Source organism: Perna viridis, chromosome 6, assembly GCF_037379345.1.
Source record: "Perna viridis isolate PV_CMFRI_1.1 ecotype Kerala chromosome 6, ASM3737934v1, whole genome shotgun sequence".
NCBI classification, from domain to species: domain Eukaryota; kingdom Metazoa; phylum Mollusca; class Bivalvia; order Mytilida; family Mytilidae; genus Perna; species Perna viridis.
The window spans coordinates 2,176,337-2,199,654 of record NC_142450.1 but is presented as its reverse complement, the minus strand read 5'-3'; the positions used below and the strand labels follow the sequence as shown (position 1 = coordinate 2,199,654).

The following is a 23,318-nucleotide window of genomic DNA, read 5'->3' as shown; positions in this document are numbered from 1 at the left end:
GTCCTTGGAATATTTACTCCATAGACAAATTAATCAATGGGAACCAATCCCATTTACAAACAAATCCCTGGAAAACCAACTCCATAGACAAACAAACAAATTCTTGCAACAAGAACTCTAAAGACAAATCAATCTCTTGAACACATATTAATTACTTGAACACCAAGTCCAAAGACAAATAAATCCCTTGACACACAAACTCAATAGACAACCTACTTCTTGGACATTTAATCGATAGTCAAATTAATCCCTGGAAATACAACTTCTTAGACAAACCAATCCATGGAAAAAACAATTCTATAGACAAAGTAATCCCTGAAACACCTACTTCAAAGACAGAGTAATCCCTGAAACACCAAATTCATAGACAAACAATTCCTTGAACACCAACTCCATAGACAAAGTAATCCCTGAAATACCAACTTCATAGACAAACAATTCCTTGAACACCAACTCCATACACAAATTATAGAACTGAACACCAAAGTCAAAGTAATCACTGGAACACCAAGTCCATTATTGAATAAATCCCTAGAACTCCAACTCCATAGATAAACTAATTCCTAGGACACCCACTCCATAGACGAACCAATCCTTTGAACACCAACTCCATACTGAAATTAAACTATGAAAAATCAATCCCATATACAAACAAATCCCTGGAAAACCAACTCCACAGACAAATTAATCCCTGGAATACCAACTCCATAGGTAAATTATTCCTGGAACAAAATATCTATAGACAAACCAATCCTTGGAGCAGCAACTTCAGAGACAAGCCAATAACTGGAATTCTGACTCAATAACTAAGACATGGGGTCTGAAGCCTTCTCAGATCACTATGGGAAACACATTATTATTGAGATATGAAACCTGGGAACCAAGAAACTCAGTTGGCTTTATATGAAAAACAGTAAATAATTAAATGTAAGTATGGTGATAGATTTTTTTTATAATACAAGGAATACAATTAATGAAACAAAATGAGGATACAAAACAGAGATTCATAACAAAAATTTAATAGTAGATCATATACAGCTGTTTACATAAAACTGAAGTCAGTATTATTATTAAATTTCATGAAAGTTTTTTTTTTAAATTTTATGAACTATAATATTTCATATTGATTTAGTAAATGCTTTTTGTTATTTTTTTTTTCTACTAATATAAATAATAAACATAAGGAGAATCCTGTAAACTTGAAAATTTTTGCAGCAATGCTATTTTCAGGATGCTTATATTTACACAGTAAGACTTGTTACACAAAATTAGATCTGCAACTTTTTTACGCAATTTTACTAACGATTTAGAATTTAAAACTGTGTGATCGTAGTTTAAATAGAGGAATTACAATTTTCTGGTTTACAGTAGCTAAATAAAAAAAAGAGTCAAATCCATTATTTTAGCTACCAGTCCATGTAAAATTCAGACACTCCCTATGGTAGAAGTGATTCATGGTGCAAGAAAACCCTTGTCAAAAAGGGATGCTTTTTCAGTCTACAAGTGCTTTATTGTAATGTAATGATATTCTTTCCTAAGTCTGTATTTTTGAGAAAACTATTCATTTGTCTCCCTCTAAAATCAGCCAAATCAAGAACACTAACTCTTGCAAAGTGACAATTTTAAACACAATCAATATAATTTTGTCTTGAAAATGCAACAAGTCAATGAAAAAAAACTGGTTATGTGATCTGTAACTATTTCTTAATCTAAATTATTACTTAATTTTTAGGGTTTATGACAAGCATTAATCAACTCCTGCCAGATTTTTATTTAGACTGGTACTTGAAATACAAATAGACACAAAAAATACCAAATAATTTAAAATGCAATAAAATGCTCAATGCTGTTCAGCTGTATATGACTAAAACGTTGAAGCTTAAGACGATTCAGTCCTCATAATGGTAATCAATGTGATTTGACCTTTGACCTAGAAGCACTGAATGCAAAATTTCAGTCTGACAGGAAGTAAAATTGTAACACTGATCATGAGTAAGAACCTTTACTGGTTTTGTATGTTTAACCAATAAAATATAGATTACGTTAAATTATAAACCAAAATAAGTCATTGTTAAACTGTAAAAGGCATAAAAATGTCAATATATTCAACTTGTTATCCTACAGTTTTGCCCTTCCAGATACTTGGGATAACTCTGAATGTGACATATCCCTTGTTTTTGGTCAACATTTCAGCATTTGACCTAGTGTGGATACAATTATAGTAAAGACTAATTTATTATACCAGTCATAAGTGTAAATTACAACATAATTGAGAATGTGATACCATTATACAACTATTCTTGAGGTCAGATACATAAAATTTCAACATCATCTTTACACAATATACATGAAATAAAATTTCTAAAGCTGTGCATAACAATGAGGAGTATCATAACAAAAAGTAGTTATACATGTCAATGGTAGATCCAAGGATGGGGGGTTCTGGGGGTTGGATCATCCCCACGTCTCCCCATTTTTGTTGGAATATGTTAATTTCATGGATTTGGGGATAAATGTAGCCTAGAATCCTCCTCTCTAGATCCACCACTCAATATACAGCAGGATATTAAAGTGAGAAAAAGGAAAATGGGCATCAAGGGCCAATGAGCCTTGACAGAAAATAACTTTAAGCAACAAATATAAAATTATATAACCTCACATTTAACATTTTCTTGGTTCAGTGACCATGCACAATTGAGGTGGATTGAATTCCTTACTAAAACTTGAAATTGATTAGCATTGTAAATTACAAGTATATGATTTTTTTCAATGATTACTTTATACTCTTTAAAATCCAAATTAAGTTCATCCCATAAAAGCACTTTTTTAATAATTCCTTTATGCTCCTTTTTTCACATAAAATCACAGAAACTTTTTGGGGAATTGATATTGATGTCAAGATTATGGTGCAGCAATTCAACAGTTGATTGTTACCCCTACTGTATCTAGAAGTTCACATGACTGGACTGGACTGGACAGCTTTGCTTAAATTTACTCTCCAACAAACTAGCTCATTCCATTGAAATAAATAATCTAAAATTAATGTACATTATTCTAAGAAGTCAACAACTTCATCAAGTTCTCGCTGTCTAGCTTGTTTATGTGCCCATCGGGCCTCCATAAGCTGTGGAGAAAGCTTCAACTTCTCATGGTAGATAGGATTACCACAATCAGAACACACTTTTCCAGCTAAAAAAACAAATAAAATATATATTACTACATAAAAATATTCTAAGCATGACTCATTTACTAAAGTTTATGTTCATAATATAATAAGTGGGGAGAGAACAAGTATAGCATTTAATTTTTCAAAGAAAAAATGTAACATTGGATATGAAAAGAATAAGTGTACCATACATTGTGGGAAGAATGAGTGTAGCATTAAATGTGGGAAGATTAACTATATCATTCAATGTGGATAGAAAAACTGTAGCATCCAGTGAGAGTACACCATGGGTAGCATTCAATGTGGATAGAAAAACTGTAGCATCCAGTGAGAGTACACCATGGGTAGCATTCAATGTGGATAGAAAAACTGTAGCATCCAGTGAGAGTACACCATGGGTAGCATTCAATGCAGGAAGAATAAGCTTATTAAGTGAGTTATAACAGTAAATCTAACTCCATTTTGATGGCTTAGTACAGCACTCATGTCTGATATTTAATTTGATAGTCACTGTGTAGGTTCCTAATGGGCATTTTCCCCACGTTTAAATTCATAATGTGAATCTTTTGGTACCAATGTCTTGACATATCTGTGGAAAATATTTGTACAATCTACTATACTAATTTCTACACCCTACTATCTCAGGGTCGTATCCAGACACTTTGAAGAGGAGAGGTGCCAGCAGAGGTTCCTCAGAAAGGGAAGGGTGCTAGGACATTATTTGCCAGTTTTTGTCAATTTTACACATGAAAATGACAAATTTCAAATTTTCAAACAAAAGGCTCCCAAGAGCCTGAATCACTCACCTACTTAAACGTTTGCCTTTCAAGGGCAATTACTCTAACAAGGATTTGTCTGACAATTTGATTCAAAGAAGAATTTGGTAGTACTTATCATAAGGATTATACCATCAATTGAAAGTTACTTTTTATGTATCATAGTTTTGAAAATATTTTTAATCTTTCAAGGGCAATAACTCAAGCAAAGAGTCATGTGACAATTTGATCTTCACAGACTTGTGTAGACCTTATCACAAGGATTATTTCACCTATTGAAAGTTTCTTTCTATCTATCATAGTTTTCAAGATATTGGCTAAAAACTGTAAAAACATCATTTTTCACTTTTCATAGGCAATAATTCTAACAAGGAGTCGTCCAACAATTTGATCTTTACACACTTTTGTAAGCCTTGTAATGAGGATCATTTCTGCAAGTGAAAGAATTCAGCTAAACCTATCAATATTGGTGATATATGCAAAAAACTGTCTGAGTCCCTATGTTCTATTTTTAGTAAAGGCCACCATGTTTTTCGACGGATCAAAAATTTTAACAAAATTTTTGTGCGGAACACACTAAGGAACATTCATACCAAGTATGGTTCTGATTGGGCTGGTAGTTTCTGAGGACAAGATTTTGAAAGAAATAACATTAAGCAGCAAAAAAAGTCGAAAAATGGCAATAACTCCAACATGGCTTAACAGATTAAAAGAAAACTTGACCACAGATAGATATCATCATGCTGAACACTTTTACCATGTTAGAATTTGGCAAAACCTAACAATGTAAAACTACTGTCTGTCCCCTATGTTCTTTTTTTAGTAATGGCAGCCATGTTTTCGACGGATCAAAAATTCCTACTTATTCATACCAAGTTTGGTTCCAATTGGTCAAGTAGTATCAGGGAAGATGAGTTTTGAAAAATTGTTAAAGAAGACGACAGACATTAAGTGATGGCAAATAGCTCACATGGTCTTTTTCCAGGTGAGCTAATAAAAAGGAGTGCCTATAAATATTTCTATCAAAATCCATTGAATGACTTAGAAGGAGTTTACAAGGTATGTGGACACACAGACAGACTGTGATTCCTGCACAACTCCCAAAAATACATTGTTTGTTGGAAGTATAATGAGTAATTATCTGAAAAAAAAATTAGGCTAAAAATACACTTACTGAAAGGAGGTGTTTTGACATATTTATACAGACAACCAAAATGAAACATGTGGCCACAATATAATCTTTCCATTCTTTTTCTTTTATCTGTCACTGTATCCTGTAAAAAAATTGAAATTGAAAAAAAATTAAAGACTGAGTATAAAGACATCCATTTTTATTTTTTAACATGCAATAACCTAAGGACAACCTCGTTTTCAACTTGGGCAAGTTAAAAATTCAACTTCAGCAGATAAAAAGTTCACAAAATGATTATGTCAAACCTTACAGAGTCATGGCCAAAACCCCATGTCTGAGACACAGAAAACTTTAATCCAAGACTACAGGATATTATTCCAATTTGTTTCTTAATTTCATAAGAGTATTTTTAAAAACCAATAGTGGACCCATTTTCCAATAACTCAGAGATTCTGAAGGTTCACAGGACCGAAGGAAATGTCTGGTAAAAATCGCTTTTGTCGAGTAAAAAATTCAAATTTTACAATGAAACTAATAAGATTATCTTCCAAAGTATCCGCTGGGGCCTGAAAGCATCCAAAGACCTTCAAAATCACTGAAAACATGTAAATCCTAACAATATATGTGGTATGAAGAACTCTCTATCCTTACACAGAGGGCAACACATGATCGAAAACTGATACAATCTTACCGTAGGTGTGGACGGTAGAACTCTCTCTTTACACAGAGGGCAACACATTAAAGGATATTGTTTGACAGATTCTACTAAAAACTTGACTACTGGTAACACTGAAGGCTGAGGCTCAAATGGGGGAGCTCTGAAAAAGGATGAAATATCACCTTAAAACATACAACAAACACATTTAATAATCAAGTGATGATATATTCATAAGATACACAGATATATTACTTAAACTTTAAAGTACGATTTTCCCTATACTGGTAGTTAGTATGTTACATAAACTGCAACACGTCTTCATAAGTGGTAATGAAAAATTCACATTAGCCACTGTTGCAGAACAAAAGGCACAGACAAATATTGTCAAATGTACTGAAATAGGTCATATTCAAAATTTAATTAGCCACAACCAAGCCAAACTAGTATTTGGCCATGTGGCTACCTTCTACTGCTAATACAGCATGTAGTCATAGATACACAAATCATATAATAGAAAAAAGAACAGATATTGTAAAACACAACATATGCCCCAGACAGCATATACTATATACATATATATCCATTCTCATCATAGTTACTAAAATACAAAATAGTAAATACTTTCTGAGATTTACGAAATGTTCTCAACAAGTGTAATCACACCTTTTAGTAAGATCTGAAAGGCCCCAACAACAAAAGTTAAAAGTAACTCATAGCCATATGCATGTACATACATTTGTACATAAGTCCCATTCATGTATAATTTGTCAGGAAAAAAATGATGACTCAATATGATCAACTACAGGTGGTGACTAACTACGCTACAAAATTTGAACACGGACACCAGTCTTATACATGCCTCCTTTAGGTGACAATAAACAAGAGGTTCCCAGGAGCCTGAATCACTCACCTTGTTAAATTTTTTTGCCTTTCAAGGGCAATAACTTTAACTAGGAATTGTCCGACAATCTTGACTCAATGAAGACTTTGGTAGGGCTTATCATAAGGGTCACATCATTAATTGAAAATTTCTTTCTATCTATTATAGTTTACAAGATAATGGCTGAAAACTGCAAAAAAAACCCATCATTTTTTGCCTTTCAAGGGCAATTACTCTATCTTTTGACGAACGCCATTTCGACAAAGCTTCCACAACTTTATGGCATGATCTTCCACTAGCCATTCCAAACGCAGAGACAGTCAGTGTTTTTAAGAGACTCCTGAAGACATCTTTTTAGAGTAGCCTACGGAGAGAATGCTTAACTGTGATCACTAGGGTATATAGTAATGTGATATATTTAGGTGCTTTTGTTTTTATTTGAACTGTTTATGTATACATATTCCAAATTTTACTTGTATATATCAACTTGTAAATGTATGTGATTTTTTCCTTAAATATTATAAATTCGCATGTACTTTTCTTTGTTTTAATATTGCAATCCATTTTTTTAATATTATTATTATTATTTAAGGGGAAATTGTGTTTATTTGTAACTTATTTTTATGTTATGTACAGCAGTTAGAGTAATTTTAGTATTAGACAGGCGCTGTATAAGTATTGTATAATAATAAAAATAACAGATAAAAAATCTCTGCAAGTTTTGCAAGATCAGTTTATTCAATCTTGGAATAGCCTTATTTCTGGTTCATCCAGAGGAAAATGTTACTCACTTTTCAAGACATCCTCCTATATTGAAAACTATATAGTCAAATTACCAAAGTATAACAGGACTTGGATCACAAAATAACACACTTCTAATCTCCACTTACCAAATGAAAAAGGAAGGTGGTATAGCATTCAAAAACCTGAGGGATTATGCTCTTTTTGCCACGAGAATGTTGTTGACGAATTTCACATATTTTTTGCTTGTGAAAATGTTGCTGTTAAAAATCTAGGACTAAAAGTATTGGCAAGGTAATATCATGAGTAAACAAAATGGGTGGTTTACGTTCTTTTTTGCAATTTGAATGTTTTAAAAAATTTTCTGTGTTCATTAAAAAAATATCTGCTATGCTATGATAGATTTATCACATTTCACTCTCTATAAGTATCTGTATTTATCTCTGTATTTATTATTGCTCATTTCTGTGTCGTTTCTTTTATGTATTACAGATTGACCTCATGTATGTGTCTGAGCATATATAATAAAATCTAAAAATAAAAATCTGATATGAATTGTTGATTTCACTTTCAATGTCATCTCATTAAAAACAATTCAAATTAAAAACTTTTATTTATAAATGTACAAAAACTATACCAGTTGGTCTCCTCACCAAGAACTCTCTAAATTGGTCCTGAAAATTTTTGCTTTTTTATCAAACATTCAGCAAACTACCCTATTGGGGGTTTTAATGGCCCTTATGGGTCTCTCACTGTCTATATACGTAGGTCAGGAAAACCAATGTATGTTGGTGGTCTGTCTCAGCCTTTGGGAAATCTGACCAAAGAACTTGGACCATAACTATATTTCCTTATGAACATCTACATATGATGTATAACCACCCTATAAAATTTCATTGAAATTTAATAATATTGGTTTAATACACCTTAAATTACAAATTACACAAAGTAGGAAACCACATTAGCATGAAGGGCATAGGGATGAATGGATGGATGGAGCTGAGCAGATACTAAACCTGATTTTGTGTTGGTAACCCAGGTAAAATTACTTACTTTGGATTCTTTTTGATTGGAGGTTGTACACATTTCCTTGCTGTTTCTGTTGCTTGTGAAATAAAATTCACCTTTAACATTTCAGGAAAATTATGCGACTCTAATTCTATTCTAAAAACAAAACAAGAAGATAATGTAGCCTATTCATTTAATTTGTAGGAAGTCTTTCGATTTTTTGATTTGTTAATTCTCTTTGGGCAAACAAGAGGTCATTGATTTGTTAATTCTCTTTTGGCAAACAAGAGGTCATTGATTTGTTCATTCTCTTTGGTGCAAAAAAGAGGTCAATTTCACAAAAAATTGCAGGTATGTGTAAAATTTAAAGTAAGTAATGACTTCACAGTTTTTTTTTCTACTATGATGTCCCAACAAATAATTAATTATAAACTTACAATTGTTTGGGAAATCGATATTTTTTGTAAGCATTTTTTACTGTGATGTCATAAACATTGATTGGTCACAGTCTGCGATTAAAAAAAAAATCTTGTTCTTAACAAAGTTTTGTTTAAGATTTAGAATTGATTGTTAATATGGACTCGAGTACATGTACATTAGAAACATTCCTCAGCTAAAGCAATTGATAAACAGCTGGGTATGATAAATCCTTTTCACAGGTGATTAGAGGTTGGTATTTTCAAATAATGTCTCGACAGATCATTCAGTTTTAAACTATGATAATGTGAGCAAGCTACAAAGAGAATACTTAATATGGAGTTAAATATACATGATTTAAATTCCATAAGTTTGATTATCTCCCTTTGGAGTTTGGAGTCCTCAAACAGTAACCACATCCCTCTATACACATCTAAATTATTCCCAACCTTCCTGATATAAGGCTGAGATATTCTCTAAAAACTTTTTGAACAATAATTATGTTCGAATGGTAAAAATAATAACAGAGAAAAGCATCCATACATTAAATAAATTGTGAGGAGTGACCAAAAAAAAATACAAAAAATATGTATGAGGGTAAACATTAATGAACATTCATTACACTACTAGTTAAAGCAAGTACTGTTCGATTTCAAGGCAATTTGCATTAAATATTATATATTTTTTCTTAAGTTAAAATCAAACAATAGTTAACAATGAAACTTACATTTGGTCATAACTTGTATAGAATGATAAAGAATTTTGATCAAACACAGGTCTTTCAACCTTTAGTAATATAGGTCATAGAAGTTACCATCAAACAGTTATCATATGAGCACAAATTGTGCTCCACTTTAAATCACACTATACTAACTGGACTTCAAGGATAATCAGGCAATGATAAACATAATTGAATAATATGTTTTTTTTCACAAAATTACTGATAATAGGTATTCCAGTGAGTACTAGTTGTGCTCAATTTGAATCAAGATCTCATATTTACAAGACATGTTTAATAAAGTACTAATCAGGCACTGATAAAAAACTGAATTAAGTTTTTTTTTTACTGTTAAATATGATTAGTAGTTACCAATAGTATGTATTCCAATGAGCACTAATTGTGCTCCATTTGAATGAAAATCTCCATACTTACTTGACTTGTTTAATAGGATACTCATCAGGCACTGATAAACAAAATTGCACGAAATATTTTTCCTGTACTATCCTATACACAACTTGTGAAGTTTCCTGCTTTAAAGTCACAGTGTCATCTGAGGTTAAAAGTTTTCTTTTCACATGTAAAAGCTCCTCACTACAAACACTTAACGGATTCTCAATTAAAAAGTTCTTCACAAAATTTATCATTAACATAATCTGAAAAAAAACAAAATGAAAAAACTTATACTCTACAACAAAAACTCATGTCTTGGCTGCTTATTAATTAATAGGCAGCAATTAACAAAATTGTCAAATGTCTACCATATCTACTGGGTATAAATCATCCCATGTCTACCATATCTACTGGGTATAAATCATCCCATGTCTGCCATATCTACTGGGTATAGATTATCCAATGTCTACCCCATCTACTGGGTATAAATCATCCCATGTCTGCCATATCTACTGGGCATAGATTATCCAATGTCTACCCCATCTACTGGGTATAAATCATCCCATGTCTGCCATATCTACTGGGTATAGATTATCCAATGTCTTCCGTATCTACTGGGTATTAGATTATCCAATGTCTACCCCATCTACTGGGTATAGATTATCCAATGTCTACCCCATCTACTGGGTATAAATCATCCCATGTCTGCCATATCTACTGGGCATAGATTATCCAATGTCTACCCCATCTACTGGGTATAAATCATCCCATGTCTGCCATATCTACTGGGTATAAATCATCCCATGTCTGCCATATCTACTGGGCATAGATTATCCAATGTCTACCCCATCTACTGGGTATAAATCATCCCATGTCTGCCATATCTACTGGGCATAGATTATCCAATGTCTTCCGTATCTACTGGGTATTAGATTATCCAATGTCTGCCATATCTACTGGGCATAGATTATCCAATGTCAAGGAAAATGTCCTTCACTTCAACTTAATCTCCGTTGGTGCAACTAGGTACAAACACAGAAGTCAAACCTTGAACAGTTGAAAGTAAATATGGACACTAATAAAAAAAACACTTAATAATCTCTGAATTAAGTTTGGAATTAAGAGGTAGACCTAGGGAAAGAGAGATAACTCTTGAACTCTGTGATATGTTTGCATCCTATTCAATTTCACCAAAGCCTATGAAGCTTTCATTTGAAACAGAATGAAATCTATCCAAGTTACGTAGATGTTTTATACATGAGATTAATGTAGAATGTTGAATACAAACATTCACATTACACATGAATACCCATGTGATCCATGTGTCTGTCTTTCATATTAAGTTTGAGGACATTAACATCTGCATTATATAAAATCACAAACTTGAAAGGTTTCCGTAAAGATTTTTATAAAACCAAAGAATTTGTGACTTTAATCAAACCCAATAGAAATATATCAAGAAATTAGCAATTTATTAAAGAAATTGGAAAAGTTTTGGACCATTTTCCTAGGCATAAAGACAGTAGCCCTAGAAATCAATTCCAAATTTCATATTGTGGTGTTTAACGTTATTTGTGATCCATAACATCATACCCGAGTTACTGTCCAGAACATCATACCCATGTTATTGTCCATAACATCATACCCAAGTTATCAATCCATAATACAAGTATCAATGTATATACAATGTACCACTATAACATTTAACATATTCATGGTCTTATACAAATGTAAGTTTACTTTAAATCCAAACTTAGGTTTATATGAGACAGACAGATGATCCAAATAAATTTTATTTTAATGCACCCAAACATGTGCCTAGAAGTAAACTTGCCTGTTTTTGACCCAGCCATTTTTTAGCTTCTTCTTCGCATATTTTGTTGATTTTATCACAGACTTTTTCAGTGAGAGTTTTACTCTTTAATTCTGTAACGATAGGTTCCTGTGGATAATTTGCAGGGAACTGCATGCATATTGTAATCGTTCTAAGCCCAACTAATCTGTAATGAAAAATAACAAATTTGTAACACAGCAGCATAAAAACAATTTAAAGTCACATGACTCCTGTAAAAATTGTCAAGTCAAAATGGTAGAGTAAAAAGACGGCATAAATATGATATGTACAACCCTACAAAATTTTGACATAATCTGACAGCCAACCAAGACAGAAGCATTTGGTTTATGATTACAGAGATGTGGTAATTGTAATTGTAATTATTAATCAGCTGTGATTACATGTAATTTAATTTAATCAATTACTTATCAAAATATCCTGTAATTCTGAATACTTTCTGATTACATTATGATTACAATGGAAATATCAAAGTCTCAAATGGTATCGATGGATAATGCACTATGTCAACAACCAAAAAAAGAGTAAAATGATTGTTAATTATTCAATGCTTCTTTGTGTAAATTTTCCATTTGTTTTTTCTTCTTTTTTTTGTGCAGATATTACAAAATGTTAATTCAATACCAAGTAAACCCATAAATCTAATTATTCTAATGAAAATAATGTTTGTTGGAGCTATTAAAATATCCTATACAATTGTTTTAATAAATTTGATAAGAAGTATAAAAGTAAAACCCAAGAGTATTATGGCTATTTTCTTTCATATTCAAATATCCCTAAGGACGTAACTGTATATGAATAAAGTGCAATGGTTCTTATAAATACAAGTGAAAGTCACAAATTGTTATATTGAACTTGCATATATTTTATAGAATTATGTGGTTTAATAAATTTGTGAAGGTTTATATTCTACTTTACTTTAAAAAATAATATTACGTGTGAAAAAATATAAGGCCTTATGAAAAATACAAATAACATAAACAAAATGATCCAAACCTTTCAATTAACTCATAGTTATTTGCAAATATATCGTAATCAGATGTAATCATGATTACTTACCAATGTAATCATTAATTTAATCAATTACTTTCATAAATGCTGTTTATTAAATTCATTAATTCAATTTAGTCCTGCATTTGACAAAGTAATTGTAATTTAATCAATTACATTGAAAGTAATCAGACCCATCATTAATTATAAAGAAGGTTGGCAAACAGCAAACAATAAATATTTTTTTTAGTTTATTAGGTAGAGAACAAGCACCACCCCAATTACTCAGAAGATAAAATGGAGAAATTCCAACAGGATAGTATTACCATGAACTTCAGCTGGTAAAAGGAAGAGAGGTTGAACAAAGGAGAAATGGAGGAGGTCAGTAGAGAAAGAGATGAAAGAAAATTATTGGACATGGGAACAAGTCCAACATTAGTACCAGTCACTCAGGTCTCTGGTATGGCCTTATGCAAATCAGCATGAAAAGGATTATCGGTAAGTAAATAGATAAATAGATAGAAAACAAGAGGCTACAATCGCTCATCTGGTTAAATCTTGCCTTTCAAAAAATTATCATTTTTCACCTTTCAAGGGCAATAACTTTTAAAAGGTGTCGTCTGACAAATTTGATTCCTCAAGACTTTTGTAGGCCTTATAATAAGGATCATTTCAGCAATTGAAAGCATTTGGTTGAACCTAACAGTTTTGGAGATATAACATGAGAAAAAAACTATTGTATGACCCCATTTTTAGTTTTTCAACAGATCAAAAATCCCCAAATCAATTCTATGCAGGATACCCAATGGAACACTCATACCAAGTTTAGTTCCAATTGGTCAAGTAGTGTCAGAGAAGAAGATTTGGGAAAGAAATAACATCAAAAATAGCAAATAAATGTCAAAAAAGGGCAGTAACTCCAACATGGCTTAGGTCTCACTAACCACTTCCGGGTCAAATGGCCACCCCTCTATGTAGTACCAAAAACACAATGAACCTTGACTTATGCATTGTAAGTGCATTATTTGTGTGTATTATGATTAAAAGTAGTCAAAATAAAGCTGAGAATGTGTACTTTAAAATCATATATGTAATTAACTACAAAAGTGTATGAATATTGTTTACATGTGCGAGTAATTTGCCTCCATGCTGTCAGTTAGCAGAACAGGTAAAAATGTGGATTTTCAGTATTATTTATTCAAGTAAATTTTGTGAAGAATTTCTACTATCATCGTACCATTAGCATAATGATTTTGGAAGCCTTATTTTCCAAGCTTCGCAACGGTATGCAGCTTTAAGATGTCATTTGTCCTGGGAATTCACAGTGAGACTTTGAAAATTACTTTTTTAAAATGTAAAGTAATGGAAACGTTAGAAGTGGTTAGTGACACCTTAACAGATTAAAATGCAAAATTGGACCACAGATAGATCTCATCATGCTTAACACTTTTACTCTATCAGAATTAGGCTTAACCAAATGGTTTTGGAGATATTTGCGAAAAAGTACTGTCTGACCCCTATATTCTATTTTTAGTAATGGTGGCCATGTTTTTTTGACAAATAAAAAATTCCCACATCACTTCTTTGCAAGATATCCCATAAAACATTCATATCCAGTTTAGTTCTAATTGGTCAAGTAGTGTCAGAGGAGAACAGTTTTGAACTAGAGGCTCAAGAGAGCCTGAATTGCTCACCTGGTTGACCATTTTCTTATCTGAAAAACTTAAGGAATGAGACAGGCTAAGTTTAAATCAACTGGATTGTCAAATGCAGGAAATGGTTTTAATAGCACTTTCATGACCTAAACCATAATTTTACTAAAGGCAACATTTTTTTAGTTATTTTCAAAAAACTGTCTTCTGACCCCTAAGTTCATTTTTAGTATAGGCAGCTATATTGATTCACAGATTAGAAATCACAACAGTCATTTTGAGCACAATACACTATAGAACTAATACCAGTATGCTTATTTTCATTAAACGATCTTAAATGGTTTTAGAGAAGATTTTCAAAGCTGAAGATGTGAAAAAAACCCACAAAAACTGTTTCAGGGACTGTAACTCCTATCTCAGTTGACAAATCTTTTTGAAAATTTCGGCATAAGTCTGTCTAATGATGTCGAACAATATTAACCATGCAGAAATTTGCTAAAGGCAACGTTATTGACTCAATTGCAAAAAAACTGCCTTCTGACCCTTATGTTCCATTTTCAGTAACAGCGGCCATGTTTTTTCATGAATCAAAAATCCCAATGGTCGTTATGTTTGGGATACCCTAAGGAACAAATGTGCCAACTTTAACTGAATTCTGTGCAATGGTTTTTGAGAAGAAAATTTTCAAAGTTGCACATGTGAAAAATGCCAAAACAACTGCTTCAGGGAGCATAACTCCTACATCAGTACATGAATCGCTTTGAAAATTTTTGGCATACGCCCGTCTCATGATGCTGAACAATATTATCCCGGCCACATTTTGACTCAAGGCAATGGTGTTTGAGTTATTTGCAAAAAACAGCCTTCAGATCCCTATCTTCTATTTTTAGAAATGGTGGCCATGTTTTTTCATGGATTAAAAATCTCAACAGTCATTTTGTGCAGAACACCCTAAGGAACAATCATGCCACGTTTATAACTTGTCGATCTAGTTTCAGAGAAGAAGATTTTTGAAAATTTGTCCATGATGACGACAAATATGAAATATGAAAATCAAATTTTACCTTATGTTTATCATATGAATTGAGCAACAGATATGAAACATTTTTGATAGTGTATTAGATCAAATGGCTACAGCCATAAACTGGAATACACACAACTGGTTCATGTAATACAATTTACCTGATTGTTGCTCTAACTATTGTTCGAACAGCTGCTTCTAAGGTGACACCTTCGATATTAGGTGCTTTTTGCTGAACCTGAGCAAGTTCGGACGATATCAACTCTTCCATACCTAGCACCTGTATTTCCTTCTAGATCATCAAATGTTGGCAGTATAAATGTCACCTGCAAAAGAAGCAATGTCTTATCATGATGTATTGTTTGATGTATTACTTGAGTCATTTAATCAATTTTGCAAAACTAGGGTAAGGGATACAACTCTTACAAATCATTGGAATTTTTGTATTCAGCACTTTATACCAATCTCATATAAGTAACTTAGATTGATTTAATTCTGTTTCAAATGGAAGCTTTATTGGCCTTAGTGAAACTGAACATAACAAAAGCCTCTGATTTCAAGAGTTATGTCCCTTACCCTAGGTCTACTTCCTTAATTTTCTTCTCATAAGGGAATACCACTACCCTATTCATTCTTGGTGACTGAACTGTAAATGTTTTGTAGGTTGTGGTATGACATTATGAATATTTGGAGTGTAATAAAATATTTGACACAAGTTAAGATTTTTTTATCAGAATCACAGTGGCACCGTTTGGGCCCTTAGTCCACAAAAAGCACAACATCCAAAAGGTACGGCACCTTGTGGTACAATTTCAATGAAATCTGTTGACTAATACTCAAGTTATTGTCCAGACATCATGAAAATACTTGTTTTCTGGTTCTTTTTTGGCCCCTAATTCCTCAACAGTTCAAGTCACAACGTCTAAAATCAATCAAAAGCTTCCTTTTGTGGTATGGCACCTTGTAGAAAAATTTCATCTATACACTTATACTTAAGTTATTGTCCAGATGTAAGGTGTCTACAGATGACGTTGTGGACAACATGATCCCAATACACAACCCCAAGTTGCTTGCGGTCATTAAAAAATATCATTAATGTTTCCATATAAGACCATTGTGCCTTGTACTAACCTGGATGACATACTTGGACAGCCAGTGTTAATAAATAGCGGGTACAAATTAAAATTCAGATAATATCTCAATATTTAACATTTTCCCTCTGGTAAAACACTTCATTTCCTATTTTCCCACCTTTAAGTTTAATTAAACAAAAGAATTTTAATTTTCTTTTGGAGATAAAAAGTTCACTTTCATAGATGTAGAAATGACACCATTTCTTGGATCACTTGTCCCAAACATAAAATTAAATGTTAAGTTAAAACCCTTTATTTCCCATTTTTAAGCTTGTATGTATGAAAGCTTCATTGAAATGTTTCAAAGTTTTATGATATAAACATAAATAAATGAACATGCCAAACACCTCTGATTGGCATACATGGAAATCAATATTTTCCCTTTTTATATTTTCAATAGAATACAAATTAAAATGACTTTAAAACTAATTTCTGATCACAATTTATCCATTAATTGAAAATTTCAGAGTACAGCTCCAATTGGCAAAAAATACATGTTGTATTTATTGTATGATTTTGGTAATTCCCATGCTAGGCCACCAGAATTCAAAATTAATTGGTTTGTTCACGTCCATCTCTTTGGTTCATTGTTGTTTTACTTTATTTGTTTATTGTTAATATTTTCTGTAAGTGCAAAGATTTTTTTTCATGTGTAATTAAAGATTCTAAACCCAGGCCAATAATAGTTATGAGGATATCACCCTCCTTTTTGGACTTGGGATTTTGGTCATTTTTAGAGTGTACTTTAAACTTAGGTACACAAGTCCATGGACTTATAATTTCAAAACAGCCGTACATTCTACTTTAAATTTCATGGAATTTTGACTTGGGACTTCACCCAAAACAGGGAATGTACTTTGGACTTGAAAAGGGGTGATACCCCATCTATAATGAGTCGTGTAGAATCAAACATAGACTATGGAACAATATATGGTGAACTGCAGCAAGCACAAGTACAGAGATTACTTTTAAGCTAGGAACCAAATCAAGAGGTTAACCAGGCATGAGAGAAAAGAAAAAGAAAGAGAAGTTGCCAAAACAGCCAAACCTAACAGCAAAAACTCTTGGAAATATGTTAACTCTGAGAGAAAGTCAAAAACAGTAGTATCTGAGCTACACACAAAATCTAATGGCAAGGTATTCATTGCTGGCGAAGACTCAGAGAAGGCAGAATTTTTTCATCATCAAAATAACTAATATACCTGATATTGAAGCGGTAAACGATGATCAACAGCTGAGCAATGACCCATTTAAGGTTGAAAGAGGTCAGAAAGTTACTACTGGTACTCTTCTTAAAAACACCAAAATCACCAGATCCAGACAATTTACACCCACATTTAGCTTACGAAGTACAGTAGCACATATTATTGATAAACCAATATGCATGTCACTAGTATTCAACAGTTCATTTACCATTGGTGTAATACCGACAGACTGAAAAATTGCAAATTTATAACAAGTATATTCAAGAAAAGAGACAAGAAATCAGCCTCTAACTACCGGTACCGACCAGTAAGCAAGCATTATCAAATATAAACTAAGTAATGGAAGATCGTAAATGAATTATAGATTATATGGACAGGAACAATCTTTTCAGTAACCATCATTCCGGCTTTATGGGTGAACCAAGAGGTAAATCCAATCATCCACCCTTCCTTTACACGTCTGAACAACTGTACATTTACTATGCTGTTTAAGGCATTTATTCAGACTGAATCTGGAATATGCAAACAGATTTATTCTCCCTACTGAAAGACAGACATCACCAGAATTGAGAATGTATAGATATAAGCGACTAAGGCACTACCGTCTCATAGAGAGCTCACTCAATATAAGGAATGTCTATGGAGGCTCAAGTTACCAACACTTAGTTTTTGCTGTCTATGTGGTGACATGATAGAAGTATACAATATTTTGACCAGACTTTAGGAAAGAAGAGTTACAAATGATCTGTTCGAACTCAATAACAACGAGTCCACTAGAAGTCATTCTCTCATGATAGCAAAAAAAAAAAAAACATCAGGAAATATTTTTTCACCAACCAATAGACATATGCAATAATCTTCCTAAGATGGTGACAGCAGCAAAAACTCTTAATATATTCTTAATATATTCAAGAACAGACTCAATAATTACTGGGCCAACCAACCATTAATATATGACTATTTTTATATAACCGAATTTGAGAGAAGTGCATAATCAATGTTGAAGAACTGCAGAATTCCAGTGCCAGCGTTCTGAAGTTCATACGGTAATTAATGTATATTCTTGAATATTTCATCTGCGAATGATCACTGGAAACCTTCAGTGTGCAGAACTGTCTTCAATGTTCTATTCTTTGCTCATTTTTTTACAATTGTATTCTAATGATTTTAACACTGGGCATGTTTTTATACTTAAAAAATCTCAGTTATTAAGATGAACCTGGATCAAATATTACTTTGTTGAACAATCAAACTGGCTACTACTAAGTGGTTCTGGGTTGTTTCGCCCTTTTTCCCCTTCGCCCTGGGTTCTTTCGCCCTGAGTTGTTTCGCCTTTATGTGAGTTGTTTCGCCCTTTATGGTGGGTCGTTTCGCCCTTCCCTTATTAATAAGGAATTTCTCCTTATAAATATTATTTACAACTATTTTAGCCTTTGTTCTCGATGTGAGTCGCTTCGCCCTCTCTAATTCGTTTATGTATCATTACAACAAATAAATAGTTGATGATACATTAAAAAGAGTTCGTTTATGTGATGAGTCATTTTATCCCTCCATTTTTATGTATTTATTTCTTTTGTTAAAAAAGGTCGGAGATTTTCGCCCCTAGGCAATTATTGAATTCTCTCGATCCTCCATAGACATTTATTTATTTATTTATCTATTTATCTATTTATTTATTTAGAGAAAAAAAAAGATCGAAGATTTTGCCCCTACAAATGTTGAATAGTTTGTATATTTATTTAGATCTCTCTCTCTCTCTCTCTCTCTCTCTCTCTCTCTCTCTCTCTCTCTCTCGGAATATTGCATAACTGCATAGACAGCTTGTCAAAAACAATATAGAATGCATTATCTTTTCTTTTCAATTAAATTTTTGCTAATTTCATTCACAGCTTCAGCAATTAAATCAATTAATGTTTAATAGTAGGTAATTTATTGACCCATATTTAATTGTATTCACAGCATTTAACATAATTAGTTCTAAATTGATCTACACTATACCTTTGTATAATTGAATTCACAGCTTCAGTATTAAACTTAATTAATTTGTAATAGTATATAATGTTTTAACCCGTATGTAACTGCATTCACGACTTCAGTGCTTGATTGCGGTAATCGTTTGATCTTAAGATCGAATAGCTTGGGCATCGTTCACCGAGGTGCTTAAATACAAGTTCCATGGGATCATCCGGCATTCCCAAACAACTCCAGTATGCCTACTGAACTCTGCATAGAGTGTTCCTGACCAGTAACCGGCCGACAGCACGCCATTACATGTGATGTTTGTCAGAAATGGCAACATCGTATATGTAACACGGGTATTACACAACTGCAATACCGCAATGCCGTTAAGTCAGGTGCAAACATCCACTTTGTATGTAGACCATGTGAGACGTCCAACTGGCCAGATGACTCCCAACCACCAACTCAATCCTCTGATGTGCCACCACAAACTCAATCCTTTGATGTACCACCACAAACTCAATCCTTTGATGTGCCACCACCAACTCAATCCTTTGATGCACCACCACAAACTCAATCCTTTGATGTACCACCAACTCAATCCTTTGATGTACCACCACCAACTCAACCCTTTGATGTACCACCACCAACTCAATCCTTTGATGTACCACCACAAACTCAATCCTTTGATGTACTACCACCAACTCAATCCTATGATGTACCACCATTAACTCCACCACCTACTCAAACCTTTGATGCGCCACCACTCACGCCTACTAACTTCGACGACTTGCCACTACCACCATCGCCACTCAATTTCAGCAACTTGAGCTCCTACGACCTGATGGATGTGGACCTACCTTTACCACCACCACCACCACCAATGCCACTCAATGACTTCTTATCCTTACCAACCACTCGAGGGGACCAATTTGACGAATCCTTCGACGTTCCACACTGGAATGCATTCAACAATTCAGAGCCACTTGAGGAGACATTCGTTGCAGAGGATACCCTACCCGACAGCCACATACCAGACCAACCAATCACCTACACACTACTGGAGAAGGGCAGCAAACGGGGCGGCAAACTACTAGTCACCAGCGATGGATACTCCTTTGGTGTGAAGGCAGAAAACAAATCCTCGACACGTTGGGTCTGTAGTGTGAGATCGAAGAAGATTCGATGTCATGCTACAGTGACGCAGGTCGGGGATTCGTTCAATGCTGGACCCCAAAGCCACAACCACCCAGCAGACATCAAACTACCCATGAAAGCAGATCTTTTCTGCAAGGTATAATTTTTCTTCTTGCAATAATAGTTGAAATTTAAATAATTAATAAATTAATAAATTAATAATAATAATAATTTTTTTAACTTTTTTTATTTAACCTTTTAAAATTATTATTACGACATATATTACATTACACAGTTTCATAGTTAAAATCTTTTTATGTAACATTTATTAAACATTTTAATAGCGTAAAATTTTAATGCAAAAAAAAAAAATAATAATATACAGTATTGTATTTCTGTTATGCAAGTCAGTTATGACTGTCTTGCTTGCATGTACTGATCTTTCCTGGTCCTCCTTCACCTGCAGCAACTACTAGGTAACGTCAGCGTGGAGGGATTTGTGGCTGACTTCGAGACAAGACTATGGCAGGCCCTACGAATCGTCTACCCAGGCATCGACATCAAGGGCTGTGTTTTCCACTTTACCCAGGCCATTTGGAGACGTATCCAGGAGGAGGGACTGTCCACCGCCTACCGAGAGAATGACTCACTTCACCGGTACCTTCGCCAACTGATGTCCCTACCATTTCTTCCAACAGCCCAGATCAGAGAGATGTTCAGCAACCTACACTCCAAGGCCAATACAGACAATTTGTGAGCCCTCGTCACCTACATCAACAGGCAGTGGTTTCGGAACTCAGTTATTCCAGTGGAATCGTGGAGCGTCTTTCAGCTGTCCGTACGTACGAATAACGATGTGGAAGGTATCTATATTTTTATTGAGTTTATATTTAATATCAAACACCTATATAATTAAACTAAAATGAAAAGAAATATCAATTTAATAAAAGAAATTAATTTTGAATCCACGATAAGATACATAACTAAATATACTAGAAATGTATAACAACCTCTTTCATTTCAGGTTTTGAAATACATTTTCCTTGCAATTTTAACATGTTTTTTTTTTTTCATTTTAGGATGGCACACCAGACTCAACCTGAAATCCAGTTCTGGCCGTGGAATATACAGACTGATCCCGCTGTTGAGAAGGGAGGCTGAACTCATCGCCATCAGTGTTGCTTCCGATGACCTTGCGAGGGAGACCAATCGCCGCTACAACTGACTGGACGACAAATTCAAGGAACTGTGGACCAAGTACCAGGACCCTTCCACTCAGATGACAACAACAACGTTCCTCAAGAAGATTGGACATATATACCGATTTTGCGACTGAGTGATGATATTGTGATCCAGTGTTTTTGAACGATGTAGTGACTATTATAATTAGTGCTTTTATAATTCCCATGATCATGTTGTATTTTTAACCCTGTCATTTACTATGTGTTATTATATGTAACTTATACAAATAGTCAGCACAAACATTGCTTTGGTCTTTGGAAGAGAAAGACCGAATGGGTTGTGAAATACCAGCTTGTTCCGTGAGATATAATCATGTTTGACCCATACCTATAAGAAAACACTGCAAATAATTATAATTTAACCAAAACTGCTCAAATAAACACACAGTGACCGGGTTTTCCTGGTTATTCTAGAAATTTTTCTCCTTTCACTTCGTCCAATTATTTCAGGATCTGTTACCCGATTCAACTACATCGGAAACCAGTGTCAAGATCACCGTTTGATACACCTCGTTAAAAATAGTTTAAGTAATTCTTATTTTCTTTCCAAAATTTCCTATCTAAAGGTGCAATTAAAACATCGTGTTGTTTCCAAATATTTGAGATAAAATTTCATTTAAAATATTAATATCAAAGTCATGAATATCAAACAAATATCTATAGTCTTTTTCAAATAAGAGTAATCAGTGCAGGGACGGTTTTACAAATTTATGTATGTGCGCAAAGCAAATCTTTTTAATCCGGAGTGCTCCGAGGACGGAGGAAACTACCTGAATTGGACAAATCAAAACAATATATCCCAAATATATATATCAAAGATCTGTAATCAAATTTAATTGTCCAGGTCTATGTAAAGACTAAACAGGGGCTAGGAATTAGACTAAGACTAAGAAAACTTCATTTGGATTTGGCATGTATACAACATTAGACATAAGCTCTAGTGAGCGAAATCGACATAACATACATGGGACAACGTATCAAAGCAAGCAAAGCAAATAATTATATATTAATGACGACGGACAATTTTATCATCACAGCACAGCATAAATACACAATTAATAAAGCATGCAAAGTTATCAACTAAAAAAGGTACCGTATATTGACGAAGGCAGGGGCCCAGAAAGCAATCACCACTCTAGGCTGTCACCGCCATCCATATTCAACACGGCCCCCGAAAAGCAATATAAATATAATTTTAAAAAATACGGAGTCGGATATGTTGTAAAAGCAGAGACAATA

General features: G+C 33.5%; 1 protein-coding gene across 2 annotated transcripts; it reads right to left on the bottom strand.

The window, feature by feature from the left end:
- Nucleotides 1-932: 932 nt before the first annotated feature.
- LOC148613195 (uncharacterized) lies at nucleotides 933-22,565 on the bottom strand. Of its 2 annotated transcripts, none has more exons than XM_088586426.1 (8): nucleotides 22,408-22,565; nucleotides 15,566-15,730; nucleotides 11,724-11,889; nucleotides 9,932-10,152; nucleotides 8,407-8,517; nucleotides 5,766-5,892; nucleotides 5,117-5,216; nucleotides 933-3,189 (listed from the first exon to the last, which is right to left on the bottom strand). In XM_088586426.1, exons 2-8 carry the CDS (start codon nucleotides 15,673-15,675, stop codon nucleotides 3,050-3,052), a joined length of 975 nt encoding a protein of 324 aa, XP_088442552.1. In that variant the 5' UTR covers nucleotides 15,676-15,730; nucleotides 22,408-22,565; the 3' UTR covers nucleotides 933-3,049. The 2 variants fall into 2 exon arrangements, with proteins under 2 accessions (XP_088442552.1, XP_088442553.1); XM_088586427.1 differs by having other exon boundaries at nucleotides 22,466-22,565.
- Between the last annotated feature and the right edge of the window lie 753 nt (nucleotides 22,566-23,318).

What these genes read in the sequence shown, in the direction of transcription:
- LOC148613195 (XM_088586426.1), bottom strand. Translation starts at nt 15,675, where the DNA reads ATGGAAGAGTTGATATCGTCCGAACTTGCTCAGGTTCAGCAAAAAGCA. An exon ending in CCAATCAAAAAGAATCCAAA is followed by an intron (nt 5,893 to 8,406) that starts GTAAGTAATTTT and finishes ATCCTTTTTCAG; the next exon opens with AGCTCCCCCATTTGAGCCTC. An exon ending in TGTCAAAACACCTCCTTTCA is followed by an intron (nt 3,190 to 5,116) that starts GTAAGTGTATTT and finishes TTGTTTTTTTAG; the next exon opens with CTGGAAAAGTGTGTTCTGAT.